Source organism: Ambystoma mexicanum, chromosome 2q (genome assembly GCF_040938575.1).
Source record: "Ambystoma mexicanum isolate Mex_15411 chromosome 2q, UKY_AmexF1_1, whole genome shotgun sequence".
In the NCBI taxonomy this organism is placed as follows: domain Eukaryota; kingdom Metazoa; phylum Chordata; class Amphibia; order Caudata; family Ambystomatidae; genus Ambystoma; species Ambystoma mexicanum.
Window position 1 is genome coordinate 771255920 of NC_090924.1, and position 22592 is coordinate 771278511.

The 22592-nt window shown below is 49.7% G+C and overlaps 1 protein-coding gene across 5 annotated transcripts in view; it reads right to left on the bottom strand.

The window, feature by feature from the left end:
• Window positions 1-22592, bottom strand: part of LARP4B (La ribonucleoprotein 4B) — a 2592412-nt gene that overhangs the window by 1215193 nt on the left and 1354627 nt on the right. For all 5 annotated transcript variants that reach the window (XM_069648004.1, XM_069648003.1, XM_069648001.1 and 2 more), the window contains one exon: window positions 21642-21748. In XM_069648004.1, the coding sequence (XP_069504105.1) occupies window positions 21642-21748 (107 nt within the window). The remainder of the gene's footprint in view (window positions 1-21641; window positions 21749-22592) is intronic.

The following is a 22592-nucleotide window of genomic DNA, read 5'->3' on the forward strand; positions in this document are numbered from 1 at the left end:
AGTGTAGAGGTGCAAATTATCAGGCATAAGACATACATTATAAAATTACCAGCAATTCATTTTAAGTAAAGACAATTTTGACCAAGACAGAAATGCTCATACTATATATCAAATATTGATGAGCAGGAAATCATTGTCGGATAGTGAATCAAAAGTCAGCGCTGGTAAAGCAGTATGTTGAATACTGGAAGCACCTTGATCTTGTCCCTTCTGACTTCTCGTGCCAATCTTGTTAAATGTCCAATGAGGGAAGGCCATTTCTAGTCAAATTTCACACATGCATGTTCTATTTGGTTCTTTGAGGGCCTTGCACCCTCCACGTACTTTGGTCTTTTAGACCAGGCTCTGCCCCGGCAGTCTGCAATTGCAAATCCAATGTCCTCATGGGTAATTTTTTTGCAAAATATATCAGCTGCACGGATGTCCCAGATACCATTATTTGGCAGATAGTGTTTCAGGTTTCTCTACGTTCTGTATTTATATGCCGTGCAAATAAACAATAGAGCAGTTGCTTTCAGCAGAGGACTGAAGGGGCACATTTCAGATTTTCCCCGTTTCCAGGTTTGAGTGAACGAAGCTAAAGGCAAGATACATGCTCAAAGATTGAATAAAAGGGATTGCTGTAATGCATCTCTCATTTGGTCCAGATACTTTTCCATCTGGGGTGAATCCTTTGTCGGCAGGTACATCAGCAGTAAACTACTCCTGCAAGTGTGATAAAGCCATTAAGAAGTCGTCAACTTTTCCAGGTGGTTTTTCAACAAGCCCTTGGATGTATGGCTGATTGAGCTCAGAGCAGTCCATCAGTGACCGACATCTAGTGCCTCGCATAGTAGTATTGTAAGATTAAATAAAGATGGAGAACTGCCATTCAACTGATTTAATTGGTCTAGTATGGCCTCTCTAAATTTTACAAATACAGGTGAGGACCAGAAGCGCAAACAGTAGAAGACTGGTCGAAATTTAATGATGATCCCACTTCCTTGCAAACTGAATTCCAAGTCCAAGATTGGATTGGGTGTGGATTTTGGAAGATGGCGTAGCCTTTACAGAAACCCACTTTGAGCTACAAAAGAAGATATGCTAATACACCCCCATTATTCTGTACCATATAGTGCCGCCTGTCTTGCCTGTTTAAAGACTTGGTGAGTTGGTCCCACTTCTGTTGATGGGTTCCTGAGAATTTTAAAGTTGAGTCAGCCGAGCAACTTCAAGGACTCAAATACTTTGCCTGTTCAGTGCACCTACCATCTTCACTGAAATGTGTGCCGAGATAATCAAATGTTTGTCAGGGCCGGACTGGGAACTAAAAGAGGCCCTGGAAATAGTTACTGGGGACCAAAAGAGGCCCTGGAAATATGAGAATTTGGAAATACCACAGAAAAGAGGCCCAGATTGCAGAGGCCCACCGGGAAATCTCCAGAGTTCCCTAAAGGCCAGTCCACCCCTGATGTTTGTACTTCAATGAATACCCTATTCATTTTAAGGTCAATTATTTTCATAGAATGTCTCCAATGTGTAGATGTCATTGTTTTAATCAGTTGACATTAAGTTTGAGGGCCTAATTTTTACAGCGTGTCATGAACCTGTGCATCAATTTATTTAGGCTGCTGATTGTTTTGGATATCTGCAAATGTTATTATCAGTGATTTCTCAGTGCCTAAAACTGATGCATCTGCTTCCATGTCGCTTAACTCCACTGCCATGTCATTTATAAATATACAAAATAGGGTGTGGGCTAGGACACAGCCTTGCTGCACTGCTTTTTTTTGGATATGAAAATAAATAGTTATACGCGAGATGGAACCTTTTCCACCAGAAAAATCTTCTTCCCCTTTAAATTTAGAGGCACGCGGGGGCACGGCCTTGAGCGCATGTGCTCGCCTGACTCCGCCCACCGGCACCACTCCTCAGTCCCCATTGACGCGTCGACAATATACAACATTGCCTAATGACACCAGTATTATTAAGGAGGATGGTGGGATGTATGGAGGAAAGGGGACTATGGACTAGTACGTTAGTCACTATGGTGAGTAACAATTACTCTTACGTCCCGTCCCCTTTCCTCCATACTGTATTGGTGATTAAAACTGAATGTAGCCCTAGTGTGGAGGCAGCCCCTCCTTAAGCAAACAGGTTTCTCAGAACTGCCTGCCCGAAAGTCGTGTCTGACCATGAGGAAGCGTCTAGACCGTAGTGCTTGCAAAAAGCTGAAGGGGTGGCCAAGGTGGCCGCCCTGCTGATGCCTTGCCATGGTACATGCAGTTGGAATGCAACAGCCGTGGCCATGGCCCTGACCGCATGGGCATGCAAATTGTCCGGAACTGGTCTATGCTGCCCCTCATAGGCCTCCTTGATGGCCGCAACCATCCACCTCGCTATGGAGGCCTTGGAAGCCTGATAACCTGGCCTTGAACTACCAAAGGTGACGAAGAGGGCATCTGACTTGTGGAATTCCTTGGTCCTGTCCAGGTAGTACTTCAGAGCACGTCTGACATCCAGACGAATCAAAACCCTCTGAGGCTCATCTATGGGGTCAGCGAAGAAGGTGGGTAATACAATCTCCTCGTTCAGGTGGAAGGTGGATGAGAACTTGGGTAGGAACGCCTGATGCGTCCGGAGGACCATCTTATCCTTGTGAAAGGTGGTGTAGGGCTCTGATGCCACGAAGGCCTGGATTTCGCTGACTCTGCGAGCGGAGGTGGGGTCCACAAGTAGGGCTGTGTTTAGAGTGACCAGCCTGATGTCCATGACGCCACTGGCTCAAAAGGTTTGTGTGTCAAGGTGCCCAACACTACATTGAGGTCCCACACCGGTTGTGGCTTCTTTATGGGCGGGTAGAGCCTGTTGAGGCCCGCCAGATGCCGCTTGACCACCGGGTTGGAGGAGGAAAAGAGACCCTCTTCCGTATTCCTGTAGGCAAGTGCGGCATGTGTCGACCTGCACTCCGGAGTGGGCGAGGTGTGCCGAGAAGGAGAGCACATCATCCGATGAGCTCCTAAGGGGATCTCCTTAGAGTTGGCCCAATGACAATCTAGACCATTTGCTCCTATATTGGCTCCTGGTAGACTTGCTTCTGGCACCCTGGAAGATCCCCAGGTTAGCCTGCGATAGGTTCAAGTGTTTCAGAGTGACCTGCTCAGGAACCACGCCGCAAGGTCTAGTTTGTGCAAAACAGGATGGAGGACCCTGCCCCCCTGCTGGGTCAGGAGCGGAGCTGGGCCCAGAGGTAGGTGAATGGGGGGCCTGTCCGATAGGCTGAGCAGCTCCGAGAACCACTGTCTCGCCGGCCTACAGGGTGCTATCAGAATGATACTGAGGTGACAGGATTTCTTTATCATGCAGATCATCCTGTGAACCAGGGGGGTGGGCGGAGAGGCGTATGCAGTCATGTAGTTCCATTGTATCTGGAATGCATCGCGCCCAGGGAGCCGGGGCCCGTCCCTGACAGGAGGCTAACTGCTGGCATTTCTTGTTGTCTTGGGAGGCAAACGGATCTACTTGGGGGTGCCCCCACCTGAGGTACATCTCTTTCAGTACTAGGTCGATCAATAGCCACTCGTAATTGTCTGCCCCAAGTCTGCTGAGCCTGTCCACCGCCAGGTTGGATTCCCACGGGAGGTGGACAGCCATGAGGTAGATGTTCTCCAGAGCCCATTCCTACATGCTGACCGCAAGGTTGCATAGTGGGGGTGTGGGGGGTGCAGGGGGGCCTGGTACCCCCTGCTGGTTGACATAGTACATGCTGGTGGAGTTGGCGGTCTGGATAAGCACTGTCTTGCCTTCTATGAGAGGAAGGCTTTGAGTCCCAGCCATATGGCCCTCAAGTCTAGCCAGTTGATGTGGCACTCCTGCCGGGTCCAGACTCGATGGACGCTGTGGCTGCCCAGAGTGGCTCCCCAACCCTCTAGGGAGGAGTCTGTCGTGACAGTGACCTGAAGGAGAGGCTGCCGGAAGGGCTTGCCCCACTGTAGGTTGAAGTCCGCGGACCACCAGGTGAGGTCCGGGAGGAGAGACGTGGCAATGTCCACTGGCTCAGATTGTGAGCCCCTCTCCTGATTTCAGGTGGCTGCGAAGTGCAGCTGCAGTCTCCTCAGCCTGAGTCTTGTGTGGGGGACGGCTAAAAGGACCGCCACCATAATACCCAGTAGGTGTTGGTACCACCAGGCCGAGGTCACAGTCCTGGAGAGGAAGTGAGTTGTGGCTCTCTTGATGGCCGTGATCTTGTTCTCCGAAGGGGAAACCCTCTCGGAGCCGGTGTCCCAGATGAGACCCAGGAAGGTCAGCTTCTGCGTGGGCTGCAGCTGAAACTTCCTGAGGTTGATAGTAAACCCCGGGTCATGGAGTGTGTTCATAAGCGTGGAGGTGGTGTGGAGAACCACTTTCGGAGATGAGGCCCGGACAAGCCAGTCGGCCAGGTATGGGTAGACGTGGTGGCCCTGGGCCCCCTAGGAGAGCAAATACTGCGTTCCTCAATCTGGTAAATAACCTGGGGGCTGAATTGAGGCCGAAGGGAAGCAACTTGTATTGGAAACGGCAGCCCATGATCCTGAAGCGCAGAAAGGACGGATGCAGCTGCCAAATCGGGACGTGCAAATACGCGTCCTTCAGATCCAAGGAACACAGCCAGTCTCCCCTGTTCAGTGACTCCGCAATGAGAGCTGGCATAACCATCTTGAATTCTTGCAGCGGAAGGGGGAGGTTGAGGGTGGAAAAGGTCCAACACAAATCTCAGGCTAGCCTGGTACTTCTGTATTGCGAAAATCCTGGAATAGAAGCCCAATCCTCTCTGGGAGGCTGGGACTTCTTCCACTGCCTGGCTCTCGACGAGTGACCGGATCGCCGCCAATAAAGTTGCTGTCCCAATCTGTGGGAGAGGAGGGGAGGAGGGTGGAGAAGAAGGGACAGGTAGGCAGTACCCTGTGGAGACTACAGAGGATCCATGGGTCTGAAAAGTTTTGGGGCCAAAATTGCATGTGGGCAGCAAGCCTGCCCCCCACCAGAGACATGTGGACCCTGAGGGGCGTTTCATGCCTGCTTGCCCTCCGAGGCTGTTGTAGAGGAGGGGGGATTGGAAAAAGCCCTTGCACCCCCCCCCCCCAAACACCCCCTTTTGTTGTTTCCTCCGATGCCGACTCAGGGAACGGTCAGGTTGTTTAGACCTCCGTTCTTGGAAGCCTCGGAACCCTCCAGACGCCCACCCCTTGTCAGAGCGTTGACTGGACTGGGTGTACGCTTTGGGCGTGGCCTTTGTAAGAATAGAAAAAGTTTATGAGCTGTTCTTTTTGTCTAATTCCTCATCCGTGGAGGAGTGGAAGAGGTCACTACCCGTGAATGGAAGGTCCAATATGCGTTCCTGGACGTCCGGGTTAATATTGGTAGCCCGGAGCCAGGCCATCCTTGTCATGTCCGTGGCAATGCAGATGGCCCAGCCAGAGGTATCGATATGGGCCACTGCGGACTCCATGATGTCCTGCGCTACAATCCTGGCTTCTCATAATCCTGCTTTGAAGCCAGCCTGGCTTTGTGGCGGAAGTTCTGGGAGGAAGTCGGTTTGATGCAGGGAGGCGTTGGAGTACAGCTTTTTCCTGTACGCCTCCAAGATCTTCTCCTCCATGCTTAACAGTGCCGAGAACGAGGGGGCCCAGGACGACTGAGGCTTAGAATAGAGTGACGCTGCAGCCATCACCAAGGAGTGCGGCTGAGCCGAAAGCAAGAGGGTATCCCCCTCCAACTGCCTGTATTTTGCTTCGAGGCATCTATTGAGAGGTTTATAGTGATAATATCGAAAACCAAAATCTCGAAAACCAAAATCTCGAATACAAAAGGCCGAAAAATAAAATATCGAATTTTTTTTTCAATGTGTTTTTTTTTAAATGGGGGGGGTTCCCCCCCCAACCCCCCTTTTTTTTCATTTTTTTTTATTTTACCCCTTTTTTTTACTTACCTGACCCCAAAAACATATATAAATAAATAAATAAAAAATTCGATATTTTTTTTTTCGATATTTTTTTTTTCGGTCTTTTTGTATTCGATATTTTGGTTTCGAGATTTTGACTGACTACCCTATTGAGAGGTTGGGCCAAGTGCGACTTGAGCCACCCAATCTTGGCAAGGACAACAACGTCAGTTGAGAAGGACAGTAACACAGAACATATCTCATAGTGTCAGGGCTCAAGGGTGCTGATCACTGGGGGGAGCCATGCTAAAGTTAAGAGAACAGAAGCGTTTTTAATTATTTCATAAAAACCGAAAGAGTGCTTTGGCACCTTAGTGCAATCGGTAACTAGTTCCAGAGCTTTGGGGCCACTAAATGGAAGGCAACCTTCTCAGCTTTTGATGTTCTACTCTGAGGAAGGAACAGAAAACTCAGTCCACAAGACCTCAACACCCTGCCATTGACTGTCAGTGATGGAGTCCTGCAAGTATGGTGGCATTAGGCCTAGCCTACATTTGAATGTTATAACTAGTATCCTGTACTTAGTGCATGCTTCAAATGGAAGTCAATGAAGAGAACTCCTAACATCCGATAAGTGATCTCTTCAGGACAGACCCATTTGGGATCGCTGTCTTGGAGGGGGGCCTTAGGGTGAGGACTTCTGCCAAGACACCCTTCTCGGGCTGTTTGACCTCAGGCTGAGGAAGGCCCAGGTATTCTGCCAGGGCCGGCAAGGCGTTTGTGGAAGGCCTTCGCTGAAGATGGCGTGTTGGGGTCCTTCTCATCTGTACCCACCTGAGTGCTAGGAGGGGTACTGGGAGCCGTGGGCTGCAGTGTGGAGACCGGAGCCAGAGGCTATTGTGGAGGCTGCTGTGGAACCGTCTGTACTGCCGCGGGCAGAGGGGCCAGAATAGGAGCCAGCGCGGGCAGTGCTGGGGCTTGTGGCATCGGAGCCATTGGAGGAATGACTATGGGTACCAGTGAGGTGCCTAGAGGGAGCATGTCCCTGATAGTATCCCGAAGGATGGACCCCATCCGCGGTGTTCGCATCAGTGCCAGAAACCTTTCTAAGAACCGGTCTTCGGAGGCTGAAGAGGTGGCAGGAAATAGACTGAGTGGCTACGGGCTGCTGGAGCCGGGGGAAAATCTATGCCTAGGGTTCAGGGGGAACCTGCCCTGCGCTGCTGATGGATAAGCTGTAGGCCACGTACCTGGTGGACAGCAGTCCCACCTTGCGACTCGTTCCTCCACCCGCTCTGCTAGAGGCGGCATCGGACGAGCTGCCATCTTGTCTGGCGCAGCAGCCATTTTGTCGTGCCTGGCTTGCTGTAACCAGCCCCATCCAAGACGCTTGGTATTGTAACATAAGGGCTATCCCACACCTCAGGCCAGAGCCTGGAAGGCGTATTGCTCTCGGCAGACCAGCCGGTGGTGCTGCGTGAAGGCGCGCCCTCGTACATGATGCTGCTACTAGGGCGTTGCCCCTCCAGAGTAATGCCCTTCGGGAGTAACCCTGGTAGAAGAACCTTGCGGTGCCTCAGCACCGATACCAGAAGGATCTGGAGAGCCCTTGGCCGTGAGGCCGGTAGCTGGACTAGCCTTGGTACGTGTGCTGGTGCTAGAACCCGGGAGATTCCTCCCGGTTGGGCTCTTCCTTGGAAAGGAGTTGTCCTTGCGGGGTATGATGGTGAATAGAGGCTTTGCCTTTGGCCTTGAGCGATGTTTGACGAAGTCCTTTAGGTCCTCCAGAGTCTAGTTCTGGAAGAGCTCCCTCCATCTAGCTAGCCTGTTCTTCAGTCCCTGTGGTGTCAATGCATCGTATGCGGAACAACTCTCACATCCGTGGTCGGGCCAAGGCAGCAGAGGCAAAGGGCGTGGGGGTCTGAAGTGAGGAAGAGCCCCTCGCAGGCTGGACACCTGCTGAGGCCTGCTGAAGTCGACATGCGGCGGGGAGGAGCGTAGCGTCGGAAGACAAAGTACCTAAAAGAAAAAAGACAAAGATAGAAGAATATCCGTGGAAGAGCGCGTGGTATTACATGGCCGAAGCCAAACGCAGGAGCGCTGGTAAAATCGGCCCATTCCCGTTGATGCGGAATAGGGGACTGAGGAGTGGCATCAGTGGGCGGAGTCAGGCGAGCGCATGCTCCCAGGGCTGCACCCCCATGCCCCTCTAAATTTAAAGGGGAAGAAGATTTTTCTGGTGAAAAAGGTTCTGTCTGTCTCCCGTCCCTCGCGAGGGACGCCCATACAGTATGGAGGAAAGGTTACGGGACCCAAGAGTGTGATTAGTACTTTCACCCACTGGGCCACATCGTGGATGTTTTATCTGTATACAGCCAGATGATCGCCTTTATGATGTTGATCGGCATCGCTGGAGTGTTAGGCAGTTCCTTAGTTCCGGTCTTCATACAGTGTCCAACGCGGTCTTTACATCAAATAATGTATGTAGAGGCTGTTTTCTAAGAGAATAATACACTTGCACTAAAGAAGTTATTGGTTCTTGGTAATTTTCCTGTAAACCATTGCTCTGCAACTCTGCCTTTTCAACTGATACCTCCGATTGTAATCAGACAGAATAATGTTGGTAATGCTACAGTTCATAAGAATCTGGTTTGAATTTTGTGACGCTACAGTACGATTTATTTTAGTTTTAGTTTCTTTTTCTTTAGTTCGAGACCTATGGACCTCAGCAACTCATCCTTCAATTACATTATCTTCAGTTATTTGTCTGCACGGGCCCTGAACGAGCATGGTCAAGTTAATGGCAGGCTTAATTAAGATCTACTGCTGGAACCTTCAATTTCATGTCATCCCGGGCAACAATACCGCCCCAGAGATATTCAGAAACTGTTGGCATACATGTTTTCTTCTGTACCAATTAGTGGCTTAGAGACTATGCATAACACCAAAGCGATCTCATTGGTCCTTGCTCTGGCCAAGTGACAAGATGGCTAGGTGTTCAATGACTCCCAAATATATGTGATATTTGTCTAGAAGGGAACTGGAAAATGGAAGCTCTAAAAATGATTTATAACCATCCCTCTTTCGTACTGAATCCATTTGCATGCTCTCCATACATGGTGGGTAAATGAGTCTAAATGGGTCTTATTAACGTTTAAGTGACAGTCAATGGCAGGGTTTTCCCAAGGGAACCTTGGATCCTGGTCTGGAGCACTGTACATGTTTGCCCATCCTTATCTACTAGTGGTCAATGCTAAAGCCATGCAAGACTCAGTTTATATTAAATCAGGAATCAAATCCATGAGTGGGCAGGGAGGGTTTCAAGGCTGTAGCGTAAAAAAGAGTTATCAGTAAGTCTCTCCATTCACGGTAGCTTCCATGTTACTAAATATTATGCAGGTTGTCTTATTAAAACCTATATACAAATCGATCTATTGTGCTATCTTTATCTGTTTTGGTTTACATTATGTCACAGACTTTAATGAACGTTTTAACCATACGAATACATGTTTTCATAAATTGATAAGCCTCCTAATGTTGCATTACAAACTCTATAAATATTTATTTCACTAAACTGCGGGTGACCTCCAACTTATCAAGTTGCCTGTTGGACTATTGCCAGATGTCTTGTGAATGTATCACTGCAGTCAGTCTTTGTTCATCAGGCACCATGACAGGGTGGGTGGCCTTAAAGCCTTGAAGGTGTTACCTGCCACAGCAGTGCTTTTGCCGTCAAGGTAGGCAACCTTTTTTCATGATGGTACCCCACGCAACATTGAGTGATGTTTTGTTGGTTTGTAGTATGATGTCTGAGCCGTCATGATGGGGAGTGCCACAGTGTGCAAAGGCACTTTGTCTCAAATCCTCTAATAGGGGGTGTGGCAAGTCAGACTCGGGAGGCTTACAAGGGGTCATGTCAACAATTATATTTTATTAAACTAAAAGAGAAGGCATATTCTTTCCCGATGTCCAACATGAATCTTGGCCCCGTCTAACAGAAAAGAATAAATGGTGCTCGTCAGTGTTAAAAACATAACAGTCCTTCATCCCAAAAGCCTAATCGAACCCAAGTGCTGACTTTGGCGAGTCAGAAGAAGCACACAGACACTTTGTTGACATGATTCACTAACGTTTATTAAAGAAAAGGATAAGGCCTAACTTTGCCTAGCTCTATGGTGGTACCTGCCGTAATCATACAAAAATACCACCCTTATTTGTGGGCCCCCGCGGTCAGAGCAACTTTGGGGGGCACTCAAAATACTGACTCCCATTAATGCACCCTGCAGCGTCAGCTACAACCCATGCAAGTGGGAGGAAGTGACGCTGCAGGCATAGCGGGTAGTCGGCGGCGCACACAAAAGTGTGCCGCAAAGGTAAGTGAGATCGGATATGGGAATGCAGGCAGGGGGGACGTCTATAAAGAGATCAATTTCATCACTGCGCTCTGCCAAAATTGGCATTAACATTTTTGACGGTGCAGTTACGAGCGGCGCAGTGATCACACAGATTTTCCCCGCCTAACTAAGGTGCTTATCATTCAGTCATGAATGTGCAAAGGAAATAGTCCTTAGTCCAAAAACTATGCTAACTGACCCTACCACTAAGAAAACTAACCTATATCCGGAGAAGGTCTACCTTCTCCTTGAGGCGGGTACTTCAGTACCACTCTGTAAACCTACTTCTGGATTTGAATTTCTCTAATGGTCTGTGGAGTTCTGTTTGATTAAGTTCTAGAACTCCTCAGTTGCTTTCTGTGCTTTTCCCTTCTTCATGAGATCCCCTTTTGAGGTCTTTTACAAGCCATAGAGTGTTGATCATCAGTTGGAACGTATCCTAGGAGGTCACTATTATTCAGAAAGTCTTTCTCTCTGGGTGAATTACAACTCTACTTACTTATTTACTTGGTTCAGTGGTAGGTTTACTTTTCTCCCTGTTACAAAGTCATTTTCTCTTTAGTATCACAATAATTTAGGTTCCATCAATCTTTTCTCACAAAGTAATTTCTCTCTTGTATGCCAATTTCTTTTTTCATCTGTTTCAAGAATACGTCCGTCTCATAATTTCTACTGGGACAAGTGGTTTGTCCTATATAATCTCCTTTTGATGCCTCGTTCCTGATCTCCCAGTTACCTTCTACAAGGAAGGGGAACGTCCTTGGGAGGCTTCTTTGCCACCACCTCTACTGGGACTTCCGAGTAGGGTAACGTTGCCTTTGTTGGCATGCTTCTCCTTGCGGTCTCCTCTCTATACCATGTTCTAGTTTTCTGATGAGGGGTCGGAGACGCTGATCCTCTCTGCCTACTGGTATTGGGGATGTATCTGGGACCGTCGGTCCACCAGAGGCTTTCTGTGGTCTCTGCACCACCTTGTTTTCTTCTTTGCTGGACTCACACTGGTGTTGCACTGTGGATCCGGCATTCCAGTCTCTCATGTCGGGCTCCATGCCCGTCACTTTTTCCTACTGGGGCTGCACCCCAACTTTGGTGTCACAATTCCACGTGTCTGTCTTCTGTCCAGCTGACTGCTCGCTCATGCAGGGGCGGTGACGTTGATGTCCCAGCATACTCTAGCAGGTAATTTCAAAACTCGCCGGTTCCTTCACGAATACATACTCTGTTTCCTCTTGAATTTACTCTACACGTGGCCCTCTTGCCTGCATATACGTTCCTCTCTCTCATACCAGGGTATGTTAATTAACATACTCGTCTCAGTGCGTTGTATATTTGGATTTAAAGGGACAGGTTTATTTCCAATAAGATAATGGCATCGGAGGAGTTTCTTCGTCCCAGTCCTGATATACAAAGGCCTCTGGTACTGTAGAGCCTGTCATGTAGGCCATAGCGTACACAACTGTAGGGAGTTCCTCATGGGAACAGGAGTCCTTGTCCCCTAAGAGGGAGTCTCTCCCGGTGAGGTCCCACTAGCCTCGATCCCTAGGGAGGATGTTGCAGAGCAGGCTCACCTCCCTTACCTCACAGGAAGGGGCTCCTCCTTGGAGAGGAGACACAAATGCCTGCTATTTCGTCACATGACCCTAGCACTAATAAAAAGAACAAACAAATTCGACCAAAGCAGGTCTCTAAAGGGTTCCTATCACAATGCCTGAAATGGTGGCTGGCTTCTGACCCCTACCCAAATGTTTCTCTGCATGTTTACAAGCCCCATGACTGGTTGTACAGTTCAAAGTTCAAGAAAGAATGTTTCAAGTCTTCCTCGTTTTCTAGTAGAACCGTCTTGGACTATTGCAACCATGCCTGGATCACTCCGCCCTGGAGTCTCTCTCAAGCAACTTTGGGGTCATCTATTGCTCCCCTTCTTGAGGTATTGCTTCTCACCCCTTCTTGCGGTTTTGTTTCTTATGCCCCATCCTGGGGTTCGGACTCTTCTTCCCCATGGTAGGGTTTTGTACTTCTTGGGGTTTGGCTTTCACACCAACTAGGGCTCTCTGGTCTCACCTCGCCATAGGGTTTCTTCACCAACCTTGGGTTTGTGTATCTCCATCTCCCGCCTAAGTGTGGTTTGGCGTTCAAACAGCCCCAACCCCCCCTTGCCCCCTTTTTTGCAGCTCCCACTGCAGGACTCCCTCTTCGCCTTCCTCCTCGCTTGGTGTTACTCCTATAGCGTTTACATGGTTTGGGCTGAAACAAGTTTGGATGATCCGTTGATGGATTGTTTCTTGCGAAAGAAGGGTCAGAAACCACACCACCCATTTCTAAAGGGTCATGCATACAAATATACTGGTGAATCCCCATATGGCCAATAAACACATGGGACTTGTCACATGAGGGGGGAAGAATAAAATCCCTTTCTGGGCATTCCTTGTCCACCAAGGGGGCGGGGGATTAGGGAAGTCACCCCTGGTGGGATCCCTCTTCCCCGTCACCTAGGGGTTATGTTTAGCAGGCTAACCCCCCTACTCTCAAAGGGGATGATGCCCCCTTGGGAGAATGGACGAAATCCCAGGATTCGTCAAACATTTTGTTGCTATCAGAGACTGAAAGCATTTCCTGCACTTTTGCATCAGGGACTGATGCTGCGAGAACCGATTGATGTGGATATTCCCACATGTGGAGCAGGATGTCCACATTGAATAGGTTACTAACTGAACAGACCACCAGCAGGATTCTCAGAGTGGTGGTGCAGGGTTCAAAATTGAGGGAAGCTGGGAGCTATTTAGCTCTTGCTTGTAGTACAGAAGAGCATGGTTAGCTTGACGCCAACAGCTACCAGGCGCAACTTTTGACTCCCCGGGCCAACCAATGCCAAACAAACATTTCTATGTGAATCTAACTCTGAATTAGGGGCACTGTATAAATACAAGGGTACATCTATAAGACATTTAAAGCAGAAGGGGTCATAACTAATAGACACAAGTATAGGCTTACATCTTATGTGGAAGTTAGAAATGCAAAACAGGTAGCTCCTGGTCGCTGGTTAAAGCTTGATGCCCAGGAGCTAAATTTGCTCTTGCTAATCCAATCTTAATTTCGATCATGTGGTAATTACGTCAGAACGGGGGGCATGGCCAGGGTCCATGAAGTGAGGACGTGTCTGGTGCGAGCTCCTGCTTACATCCTAAAGTTGATCTTATTGTGGTGTCTATGATCCTGCTTTTGCCACGATTAGTACAGCGGAATGTTGCTAAAGCTGATCGCCTACTTTGTGGAAGATTTAGCAGCCGGCAGCCCCGCTCTGAGACTCTGAAGCGAAGGCGGCCTGCTTGTGCTCTGTGGCAGCAAGATGGTGGGTGCGGCAGCCAACCAAGAGCTACGGGAGGAGTAGCTTGGAAGCAGGGGAACACTGCGTGGGCCCCCCTGACCGTGTCGCCTGGAAACTGGGACATGTAACCCTGGACCAGGTCGAGACCGCAGAGAATCACCACAAATCAGCGGTGGCGCTGGAGGATCGGCACGTGGTGGGGCAAACAGCAGGAGAAGACGCTGAGCCCAAGCTCGGCATATGTGATTGCCTACCCTGGGGGTGCAAAGAACCTGGCTTGATGCTGCAAGCCTCAGAGTGTGCGCGAGAAAGTATCACAGTCAGCCTCACAGTATCCCACGTGGCAAACTTTATATTGCCCTAATGCTGTTTACCCCCCTGTAAAGTAAATGCAGTCCTAAGACTTCTGGTGCAGATTGAGGTGCTGGCTGCGGGTGACCGCACAGCTTGGTCTATGCGGTTGTTGATTCCCAGACCAACAAGTGGCAGGAGTGTACGCAGCTTCCCCACATTGCAGCAGGAACCCAGCGGTGGTGGAGTGGTGGCTTGCGCACCACCTGTCATGCCTACCATACTTTTGGGACAGAGGAGTTCTGGAGGAGAAGGCCCAGTGTTGCAACCATCCTGGAACACAAACATGGACACACTGCCCTGCTGAACCTTAATTGATGCCGTATTGGGAAAGGATGCACCTCTCACCATGTGTAGTGAAAACTTTCCACCTGAGAATGACCACCTTTGGGTCTGGACATACTAGCAACAAGGGCACACCAACTGCAGGAATAACCTGCTGCTGTGCCTATGCTGGCTTTCACAATGCTGTGTAGCACTGTGTACTCACTGCACACCCCCTGGCATGCCAACTAATGAGCAGAAAAGTAGTAACAGAGGCACTGTAATGGAATCCTTAAGCAGCCAAGGCCAAGAAGCAGGATCCTACATCGCTAATAGAGAAGGAACAGATGGAAGCATCGACGACCCAGGGGGTGACCCATGAAGACCAGATCCTTCCAGCAATTGCGACTTTGCAAACCTCGCTGGAGGTTAAGATAGAAGAGGTCAAGATAGATGTGCATCTCTTGAGGCAAGACATGCGATATCTAGGGGTGAGAGTTACTGCAACAGTCTCACTACTGAATGAGAATGTGACTGCTACCTCCGTTTTGGAGATCAGCGTGCATGCCTCGGAAGCTAAACATGCCATCTTGGAACTACGGGCTGAGGACGTAGAAGGGAGATCACAGAGAAATAACATTCGTGCCCTGGTCCACCCAGAAGGAGAGGAGGGCCCCAACCCTACCGCCTGTATAGAGAACTTGATCCTGCAGGAAGTCAGCCCGGGGAAGCTGTCCCAAAGGCTTTACAATCGAGAAGGCACATCGTTCACTGCAGAGAAAGCCGTCACCAGGCACCAACCTGAGACCCATCATAGCAAGGGTCTTTGACTTTAGAGACAGGAAGGTGATCCTACAATACTCCAGAGTAGGAGGCTACATATAACAGGGTAACTCGACGATTGCCATCTTCCAAGACTATACGCCTCTGGTGCAGAAAAGGAGACATATGTTTGCCCCAACAAAGGAGAGGCTTTGCATGCTGGGCATCAAATATATGCTCATCTACCCAGCTAAGCTAAAAGTGCTTTATAAAAGGAAAGTCAATTTTCTTGAGTCTCTGCAGGATACAAACTCTTGGATGGACCACACCGGCATTTACGACAGGCCTGCGGATGATGGCCATGATAGACATGTGAAGAGCCTGTGAGTCTACTGATGTTTTGATCCCTGATGCTGTAAGCGGACTGCAAAACAATATACACACTGTTGATTGCGGATGCAACCTGCAGTGGGAGGACTGTGCTACACCCCTCCGCCCCCTGTATGGGATGTCTGACAGCCCCAGATGGACGTATCCGGCACCTGCTCGTACCCCAAGTCCAATGCCCCTATGGTGACATCTCGTCTTGTGGAACATGTAGGACTGAACTGTGGATGCCATTTTATGAATTGTATGATAGATAGCTCGAGGCCTATCTCCACGTTTTATGGCAGCTTGTTCAATGGAACATGAGGCACAGAATTGAGAATGCAATGGGAAACCGATTTGGGACAGGTATTGAGTGCAAGTCACTTTCAGCCAGTGACGAAGGCTTTGGGTAAAAAACAGGTACCACCAAAGGCTCGTTGAGGTGGAATTCTGACAGAACCTTCGGCATGAAAGAGGGGTGCATCCGCAGCACCACCATCGATTTGTGGAAAGTGAGGAAAGGCTGTTTGCAGGATAAGGCCTGGATCTCACCCACCCTACTGGCAGAGGTAATGGGCACAACAAAAGCCGCTTTCCATGAGAGGAACTTGAGGGGGCTGATGCATAGGCTAGAAGGGGGCCCCCCCATGAGCCTCGTCAGCACCACGTCGAGTTCCCACGCCAGGGCAGGAGCCTTCACTGGCAGGAAAGATCGGAATAGTCCTTGGAGGAACTCCTTGACAAGTCGATTAGACCAAAGTGAAGACCTTCCTGGGGACCTGGTGTAGCGGGAGCTAGCCGCCAGATGTCCCTTGATAGAGGTGCGGGCCAGTCCAACCTTGGCCAAGGATATCAAGTATGGAAGAATCTGCAGAGGTGTGACCCTCAGAGGGGTAATCTTCTGAGACCGCCACCACGTAGCAAAATGCTTCCACTTGTGACCATAGCACTTTCAAAGTCGACGACACCCTGGCCTTGGCAAGGACCTCCCTGCAGTACACAGGAACCTGGTATCCTCCAAACTCTACGGCTGCAGGAGCCAAGCCCTGGGTTGTGGTGAAGGATTGCACCTCCTTCTCTGGTGAGAAGATCCCGAACCACTAGCCGCTTGACCGGAGGCAATGCTGACAGGCTGAGAAGGGCCATATACCAAATCTGCCTCGGCCACGCCAGGGCGAAGAGTATCATCCTGCATCGGCACCGAGTGTGTTGATCACCCGTAGCAGGAGAGGTAATTGAGGAAACACGTACAGACACATCCCTTCCCACGGGAAGTAGAACGCGTCCCCATACTCCTCGGTTGGTGGAATCTGCGGGCAAACTTCTGACATTTGGAATTCGCTGTAGCTCGATCTGGGGCCTCATGGTCCTGCCGAAGTTCCCACTTGTTGCAGGAGCGCAATTCCCTGCTGAGCAGTCTGCAATGTTGTGCTCGACTCCAGCTAGGTGACTAGGAACGAGGAACATCTCTTGTCCGACGGCCCAGCACCATAAGTCCTGCGCTTCCTTGTCGAGCGCTGGAGATCGAGTGCCCCCCCTGTTTCCTGGTGTAGTACTTTGTGGCAGTGTTGTCCGTGAAGAACCCTTCTACCTTGCCCTTCAGAGACGGAACAAATGACTTGAGGACCCAAAACGCTGTCCGTAGCTCCAGGATGTTGATATGGAGATCCTTCTCTGGCAGCCACAGGCCTCTGGTGCACAGACGTCTGGTCTCCCCAGCCCTCCAGCAGAGCGTCCGTGGTGACCATTTCCTGGTAGGGAGGGTATTGAAACCCAGTGCCGCGGGCGATGTCGGAGCAGACGCCCCACCCCCATATCACCTGATAGGACTCGCAGTCCAGCGCAATCTTGTCCGTGAAGCTTCCAGACACCTGTATCCAGCGAGCGTCCATTAACTCCTGAAGAGGTTGCATCTGTAACCTGCAAAGCAGGATGGACGTAGATGCAGGAAATCATGCCGAGCAATAACTTGAATGGCCTCCACCCTCTCCTCCGAGGGTGACGCCAGGCAGGAAACTGTATTGAGTCTGGCTCCTAGGAACAGCACGTTCTGCAATGGTGTCAAGCAGGCCATCGGATAGTTGATGGAGAATCCCAGATCTGACAGAAGCTGGACAGTCGCATTCGTGTGACCGAAGGGCCAACTCCCGTGAGCGTGCGCGGATGAGCCAGCTGTTGAGGTATGGGTATACGTGTATACCCCGCAGATGTAGATGGGCCGCTACCGGTGCCAGGCATTTTGTGAACACTCTGGGGCCGACTTCAATCCAAAAGGCAGTGCCTTGAACTGGTAGTGCTGGCCCTGCACTACGAAACACAGAAACTTTGATGTTTGTTGTGAATGGGGATGTGGAATAGGTGGCCTCCAGGTCCAACAACGCCAAGTAGTATTCTTCTTTCAGCTGGCCGAGTATGTGCTGCAACGTGACCATCCTGAACTTTTGGGACTTTAACTACTTGTTGAGACGTCGTAGGTCTAGGATGGGCCTCCACCCCACTGTCATCTTTCTGACCAGAAAGTATCTGAAATAGACTTCGGAGACCCAGAGTCGTTGGGGAACTAGCTCTATCACCCCTTTTCAAAAGCATGGACCGTACCTCTTCCAGGAGTGGAGGGATGTGCTGCTCCTGACGTGACACCAGAGGAATCCGCTGACACCGGCGTATAAACTCCAGGGTGTGTCCCTGGGCGAGAACATACAGCACCAATCGGTCGGCGGTGACCTTCTCCACTTGCTGACGGACATAGTCAGCCGGCCGCTCACCGGTGTGCACGTGTGGGGGCCCGACGTCCCGGCCGGTTCAGGACTGTTTCGAGGCCTGCGTATTGCCCTGTGCGCTACACAATTCTGTCTTCTGCTACCAAAGGCCTGGGAACACCCTCTGTAGGCTTTCTAGGTAGTGCATCTGGAAGGCTGACAGTACGAAGAGGAGAAACCTTTGGAAGACCTGCTCGACTTTCCTCTGAAGAAGCAAAAAGAGCGCTGTTCTTGGACAGTGCCCAAGGAACGGGCCATCTTCGTGTCCGCCTTGATGGCCTGGAGGGAATTGTCGACAACCTTTCCAAACAAGTTCTCTCCATCGAAGGGCATGTCCAGCACCTTCGCCTGAACTTCCTGCAGGAAAATCATTGCCATCACTTGCTCCACCTCCCCTTCCCCCTGCACCTTCCCCCTTTCCTTTCCCCTGCACTTGTGCGATCTCAATGTCACTGGGCCTAGTAAGATCTTTGTCTTGTCCCCCTTTCTTCCCCCTCCCTGCCTCATCGCACCTTGAAACACTTGTGTAAAGGCGTGCTATAAATAAAATAAAAATCACCCTTCGACAAAAGCAGACACTGTTACCCATCTGCCGGAACCCTGTGTCAGCTACGTCTAGTGCCACTGTATTGGCGTGATCAGACGTAACTTTCTCCACCTGGAAAAGAGCGATGGCTTCCATCCTCTTATCTGGGAGGAACTCCAGAATTGGGCCCAGCTTGTACCACAGCTCGCTGTCGTACCTGGCTAGGATGGCCAGTGCGTTGGCCGCCTTGATAGTGGACGCTGCGGTGTAAATCACCTTCCTTCCCATGGCATCCAACTTGGTCCCCTCGCCGTCCGGGTGGACTGAAGACGAGGACAGGTTAACTGACGGTTTCCTTGCGGTCGCCGATCCCACGGAATCAGGTGATGATTGCAACAAAGGCACTTGGGTGCAGAGTCCTTCTCCAGCCTATACCGTTTGGCTGGAGCCGTGTAAAGGCTCTTCATGAGGGCCAGGCCTTCTTCCCACACGTCATCCAGAAGGGGCCCCGGCATGATAGTCTTCCTCCTGGCCTTGCGCCTCTGGTACAAGAAACCCTACATCCTGGTTTTTTCGCGCACAAGCTGAAAAGCTCAGAGGCTCTGGCGATCATGGAGTGGAACGACCCCACCTCGTCTGGTGTGGACGCCCGATGTGACGATATCCGCGTCATCGTTTGTAGTTGTGGCCGTATCCGCCCCTGCACGCGTGTCTCGTCTGCTGGGGGAAAAGGGGACCGACGTGGATGCGGAAGCTGAAATGGGGGCGTTGGATGACACTTCCTCTTTGTTGGAGGCTGAACAGGGGCCTGGGAGACCACTGGAACCGGCTGGTGGCATCCCCTTGTGGATCGCTGACACCAAGGTGTGAAGGGTCGACAAAATGTCCAGCGACACATCCCTCTGCTGAGCTGGTGGAATTGGAAAACTAGGCCTGCACCGTCTCAGTCATCCTATTCCTCCTAGACATCCCTGTGGACCGTGTGCAAGGACTCCTGGTACTCGCTGTCAGTGGACGAGAACTCCATGGCTTCAGAGGGTCGATTTGGAGCCTCCTCGTCCCCTTTCTATCCTCCTGTGGGGCTTGAACCAGGGCCTGAGCCGCTTCCCCTCCACCCCCCTTCAGGCGTGCCAGCAGACTTAGCCTTGCCCCCTAGGTGTGACACTGCCGCAGTGATTTTGGCAATCTTCTGTGATGCGGGGTTAACCTTCGCAGGGTTGGCTCTATTAGCCGTCGTGAGAGCAGCTGCCATCAAATTTATCATGGACGAAGTCTTAGCCTGCATCAACACTGCCTGCTTGGGCAGTTCGGCCTTCTCCTCCGTCCGCGGCTTGTCAGACTTCTCTCACAGTTTAGCCGCAGTAGATTATTTCCTTTTTGAGGGGGAGCCCGACTGTCGGCTGGTAATGGAGGCGGAGGGTGATGTTGATCGTGCCCTATCCACCTTGGTACCCGATTCTGCGGTGACCCTGGCAGACTCGGACTTGCAGTTCTTGGCCTGGTCTTGGGTCCCCACGGAGGAGGCACCCTCAAAGGACTTATAAGATTGCTCCTCGGACCGGCCAGTGCTGGGTGAGGCATGACCCTGTTCGGGCCACGGACAGAGGCCTTAGCGTTAAGCCACACCGCCAGTCTATTGTGCCTGTCCATTGCCTTCTTGGAGAACCCGAGGCATATCTTGCATCTCTTTATGGTCCGGGTGTAGGCAGTAGAGGCATTGTAGGTGCTTGTCCTCCACAAACACGTTCTGTAGCCCGCACTTGGTGCAGGACTTGAAGCGGGACCTTTCCTCCTCAGTCATGGCCGGAGGGCGCAGAGTAGGCCCGATGGCCTTCTGGAAACTTCAACGTTTTTCATCCTGTTGAAAAACAGAAAAAAAGTAGCTCGAATAGCAAACTCGAGGACTCCCAACACTGAAGCGTGCAGTAAAAATCTGAAGATGGCTGCCAGTGGAGGGGATTAAGGAGAGGACTGTGATTGGATGGCGGCAGTACAACCTAGGAGGACAGTGATTGGTTTAATGGAGAAAGATAGTTTGAAAGTGAAATAGCTTTTTCGTTTACCGAAAATTACCAGCCTGACGACGGGAATATTCATGAGCATGTGAATCCATGCCAGACCCCATGCTGGAGAATAGGGAATTATTTGACTTGTGACAAACACCTTCATGGTGCGTCTTTGGTTAATGTACAACGCATGGCCACCCCTTCAATTCTTGAGCTGCATAGCTCACGAAAGCAGACATGGTGACATAATAGGAGTGAAAAGACTGCAGTAAGGAAGGGGTTACAATGCCATACCACCACAAAAATGTTAATCTGCACTGCATTGCAATATTTCGAGAGCAGCTTAGCTTGCAAACAAAATGAAAGCAAGATATAAAAAAAACACCCATTTAAAACAAATTCACAATTAAAAGTGTTATGAGATCATGCAAATGGATGAAGATATTTGGTGAATGGGAGGAGCAATGACAATACCGTTATTTACAGCTTACATATTATATGTTGCAAAGGTAGATCGGTATAGTGGGATTCAGGAATGGGCAATGAAGTCAATATTTTACTGTTGCTACAAACATGCCAATTAATTCTGCATTACATGGCTAATGTGTCAGCTACTTACAGGCATCAATGGTGAATGCCAACATGGGCAAGTCAAACATAGGGAGCATTTGTAGAAAAGTACACTGGTGACAGCAGGGTTTTAATGGGTTCAGAGAAGGCACTGAAAACAGACTATTGCCAGAGAGGATTACCATGTCAAGCCTAGCTCCACTAAAAAAGGGTAGACTGTGGTAATGCTGCTTTGCTGCACAGCTGCAATAGGCAAAGTAAATGAAACATCAGTGTGACGCTGTGCATAATTGCTTCCGAGATGCCAAATAGTACAGCGTGGATTCCACCCAGCCACGCTGCGTCTTTCTATGCTGTGCAATACATATTTGAGACCAAGTTAGAAAATAATAAATGTGAATTTAGACATAAGTTACCTGTTTCTAGGCGGATATTGCCTGAGTGCCGTCAAGGGTGATGCAGCTGGCTTGAAGGTTGGAGATGTAAAACCATTGATAAATCCAGTGTTTGGAAATGGTGTTACCTAAAAAAAACAAGTTTATAAAACTGGAGACACCCGAAACAGAGAAAGCAGAGCTAAAAATACATGAAACAAATATTTGGGGCAATGGCCTCAGTTTAAGGGAGAAAGTAGAATTACTAAAATATATAGAAGCCTTAAACTCATGGCTTAATGGGAAATAAACCGAGACAACCAATTAAGACATCAATTTCCTTTAGGTGCCTAACCACTGAAAGCCCAGGTTGATTTTCTCTGTAGAGGACATGGCAGGGTCCTTATTGGTCATATACAACCTGTCAACCCACATGAGACGAGACAGACTCCTTGATAAAAAAAAAACCAACAATCATAGTTGGGCCATTGCCAAGTGAACACTTTGAAATGACTGGAGTTGCAAATCCAATCCATCAAATAACAGACCAAAGAAACAAGAAGTACAAATATTGTTTTGGGGTCAAAGTAGAGCATAGCAAGTTAGTGCAAGTGATAATTCTTAAGTGCATAGAACTGCCACCTAATGTTTTAGTTTTAATTCATCTGCTTTTATTTCATATGCTAATAAGGAAGCGACAAAGAAGCTTCAAGAAAAGTACTGAAGAACCTTTATACTAAACAAACAGTGTCACTCACTCCTTTACCTGGTCAACTAATGGGACAGCATCTTGATGTGTTTGTGGCAGAACAAACCCTTGCCAGTTTCCCCGGCAGGGAGACTGGGCAAACCTACGCTTCTGACCTTGTCTTGGAAGCCGGAAAGCCAGGCCTAAAGAAGAAGAAATAGTTTTGATGTGGTCGTTTTATGCAATTATCGGTTGACACAGCATCATCCGAAAGCTGCAGGTATGACTTCAGCTCAATAGGGCAC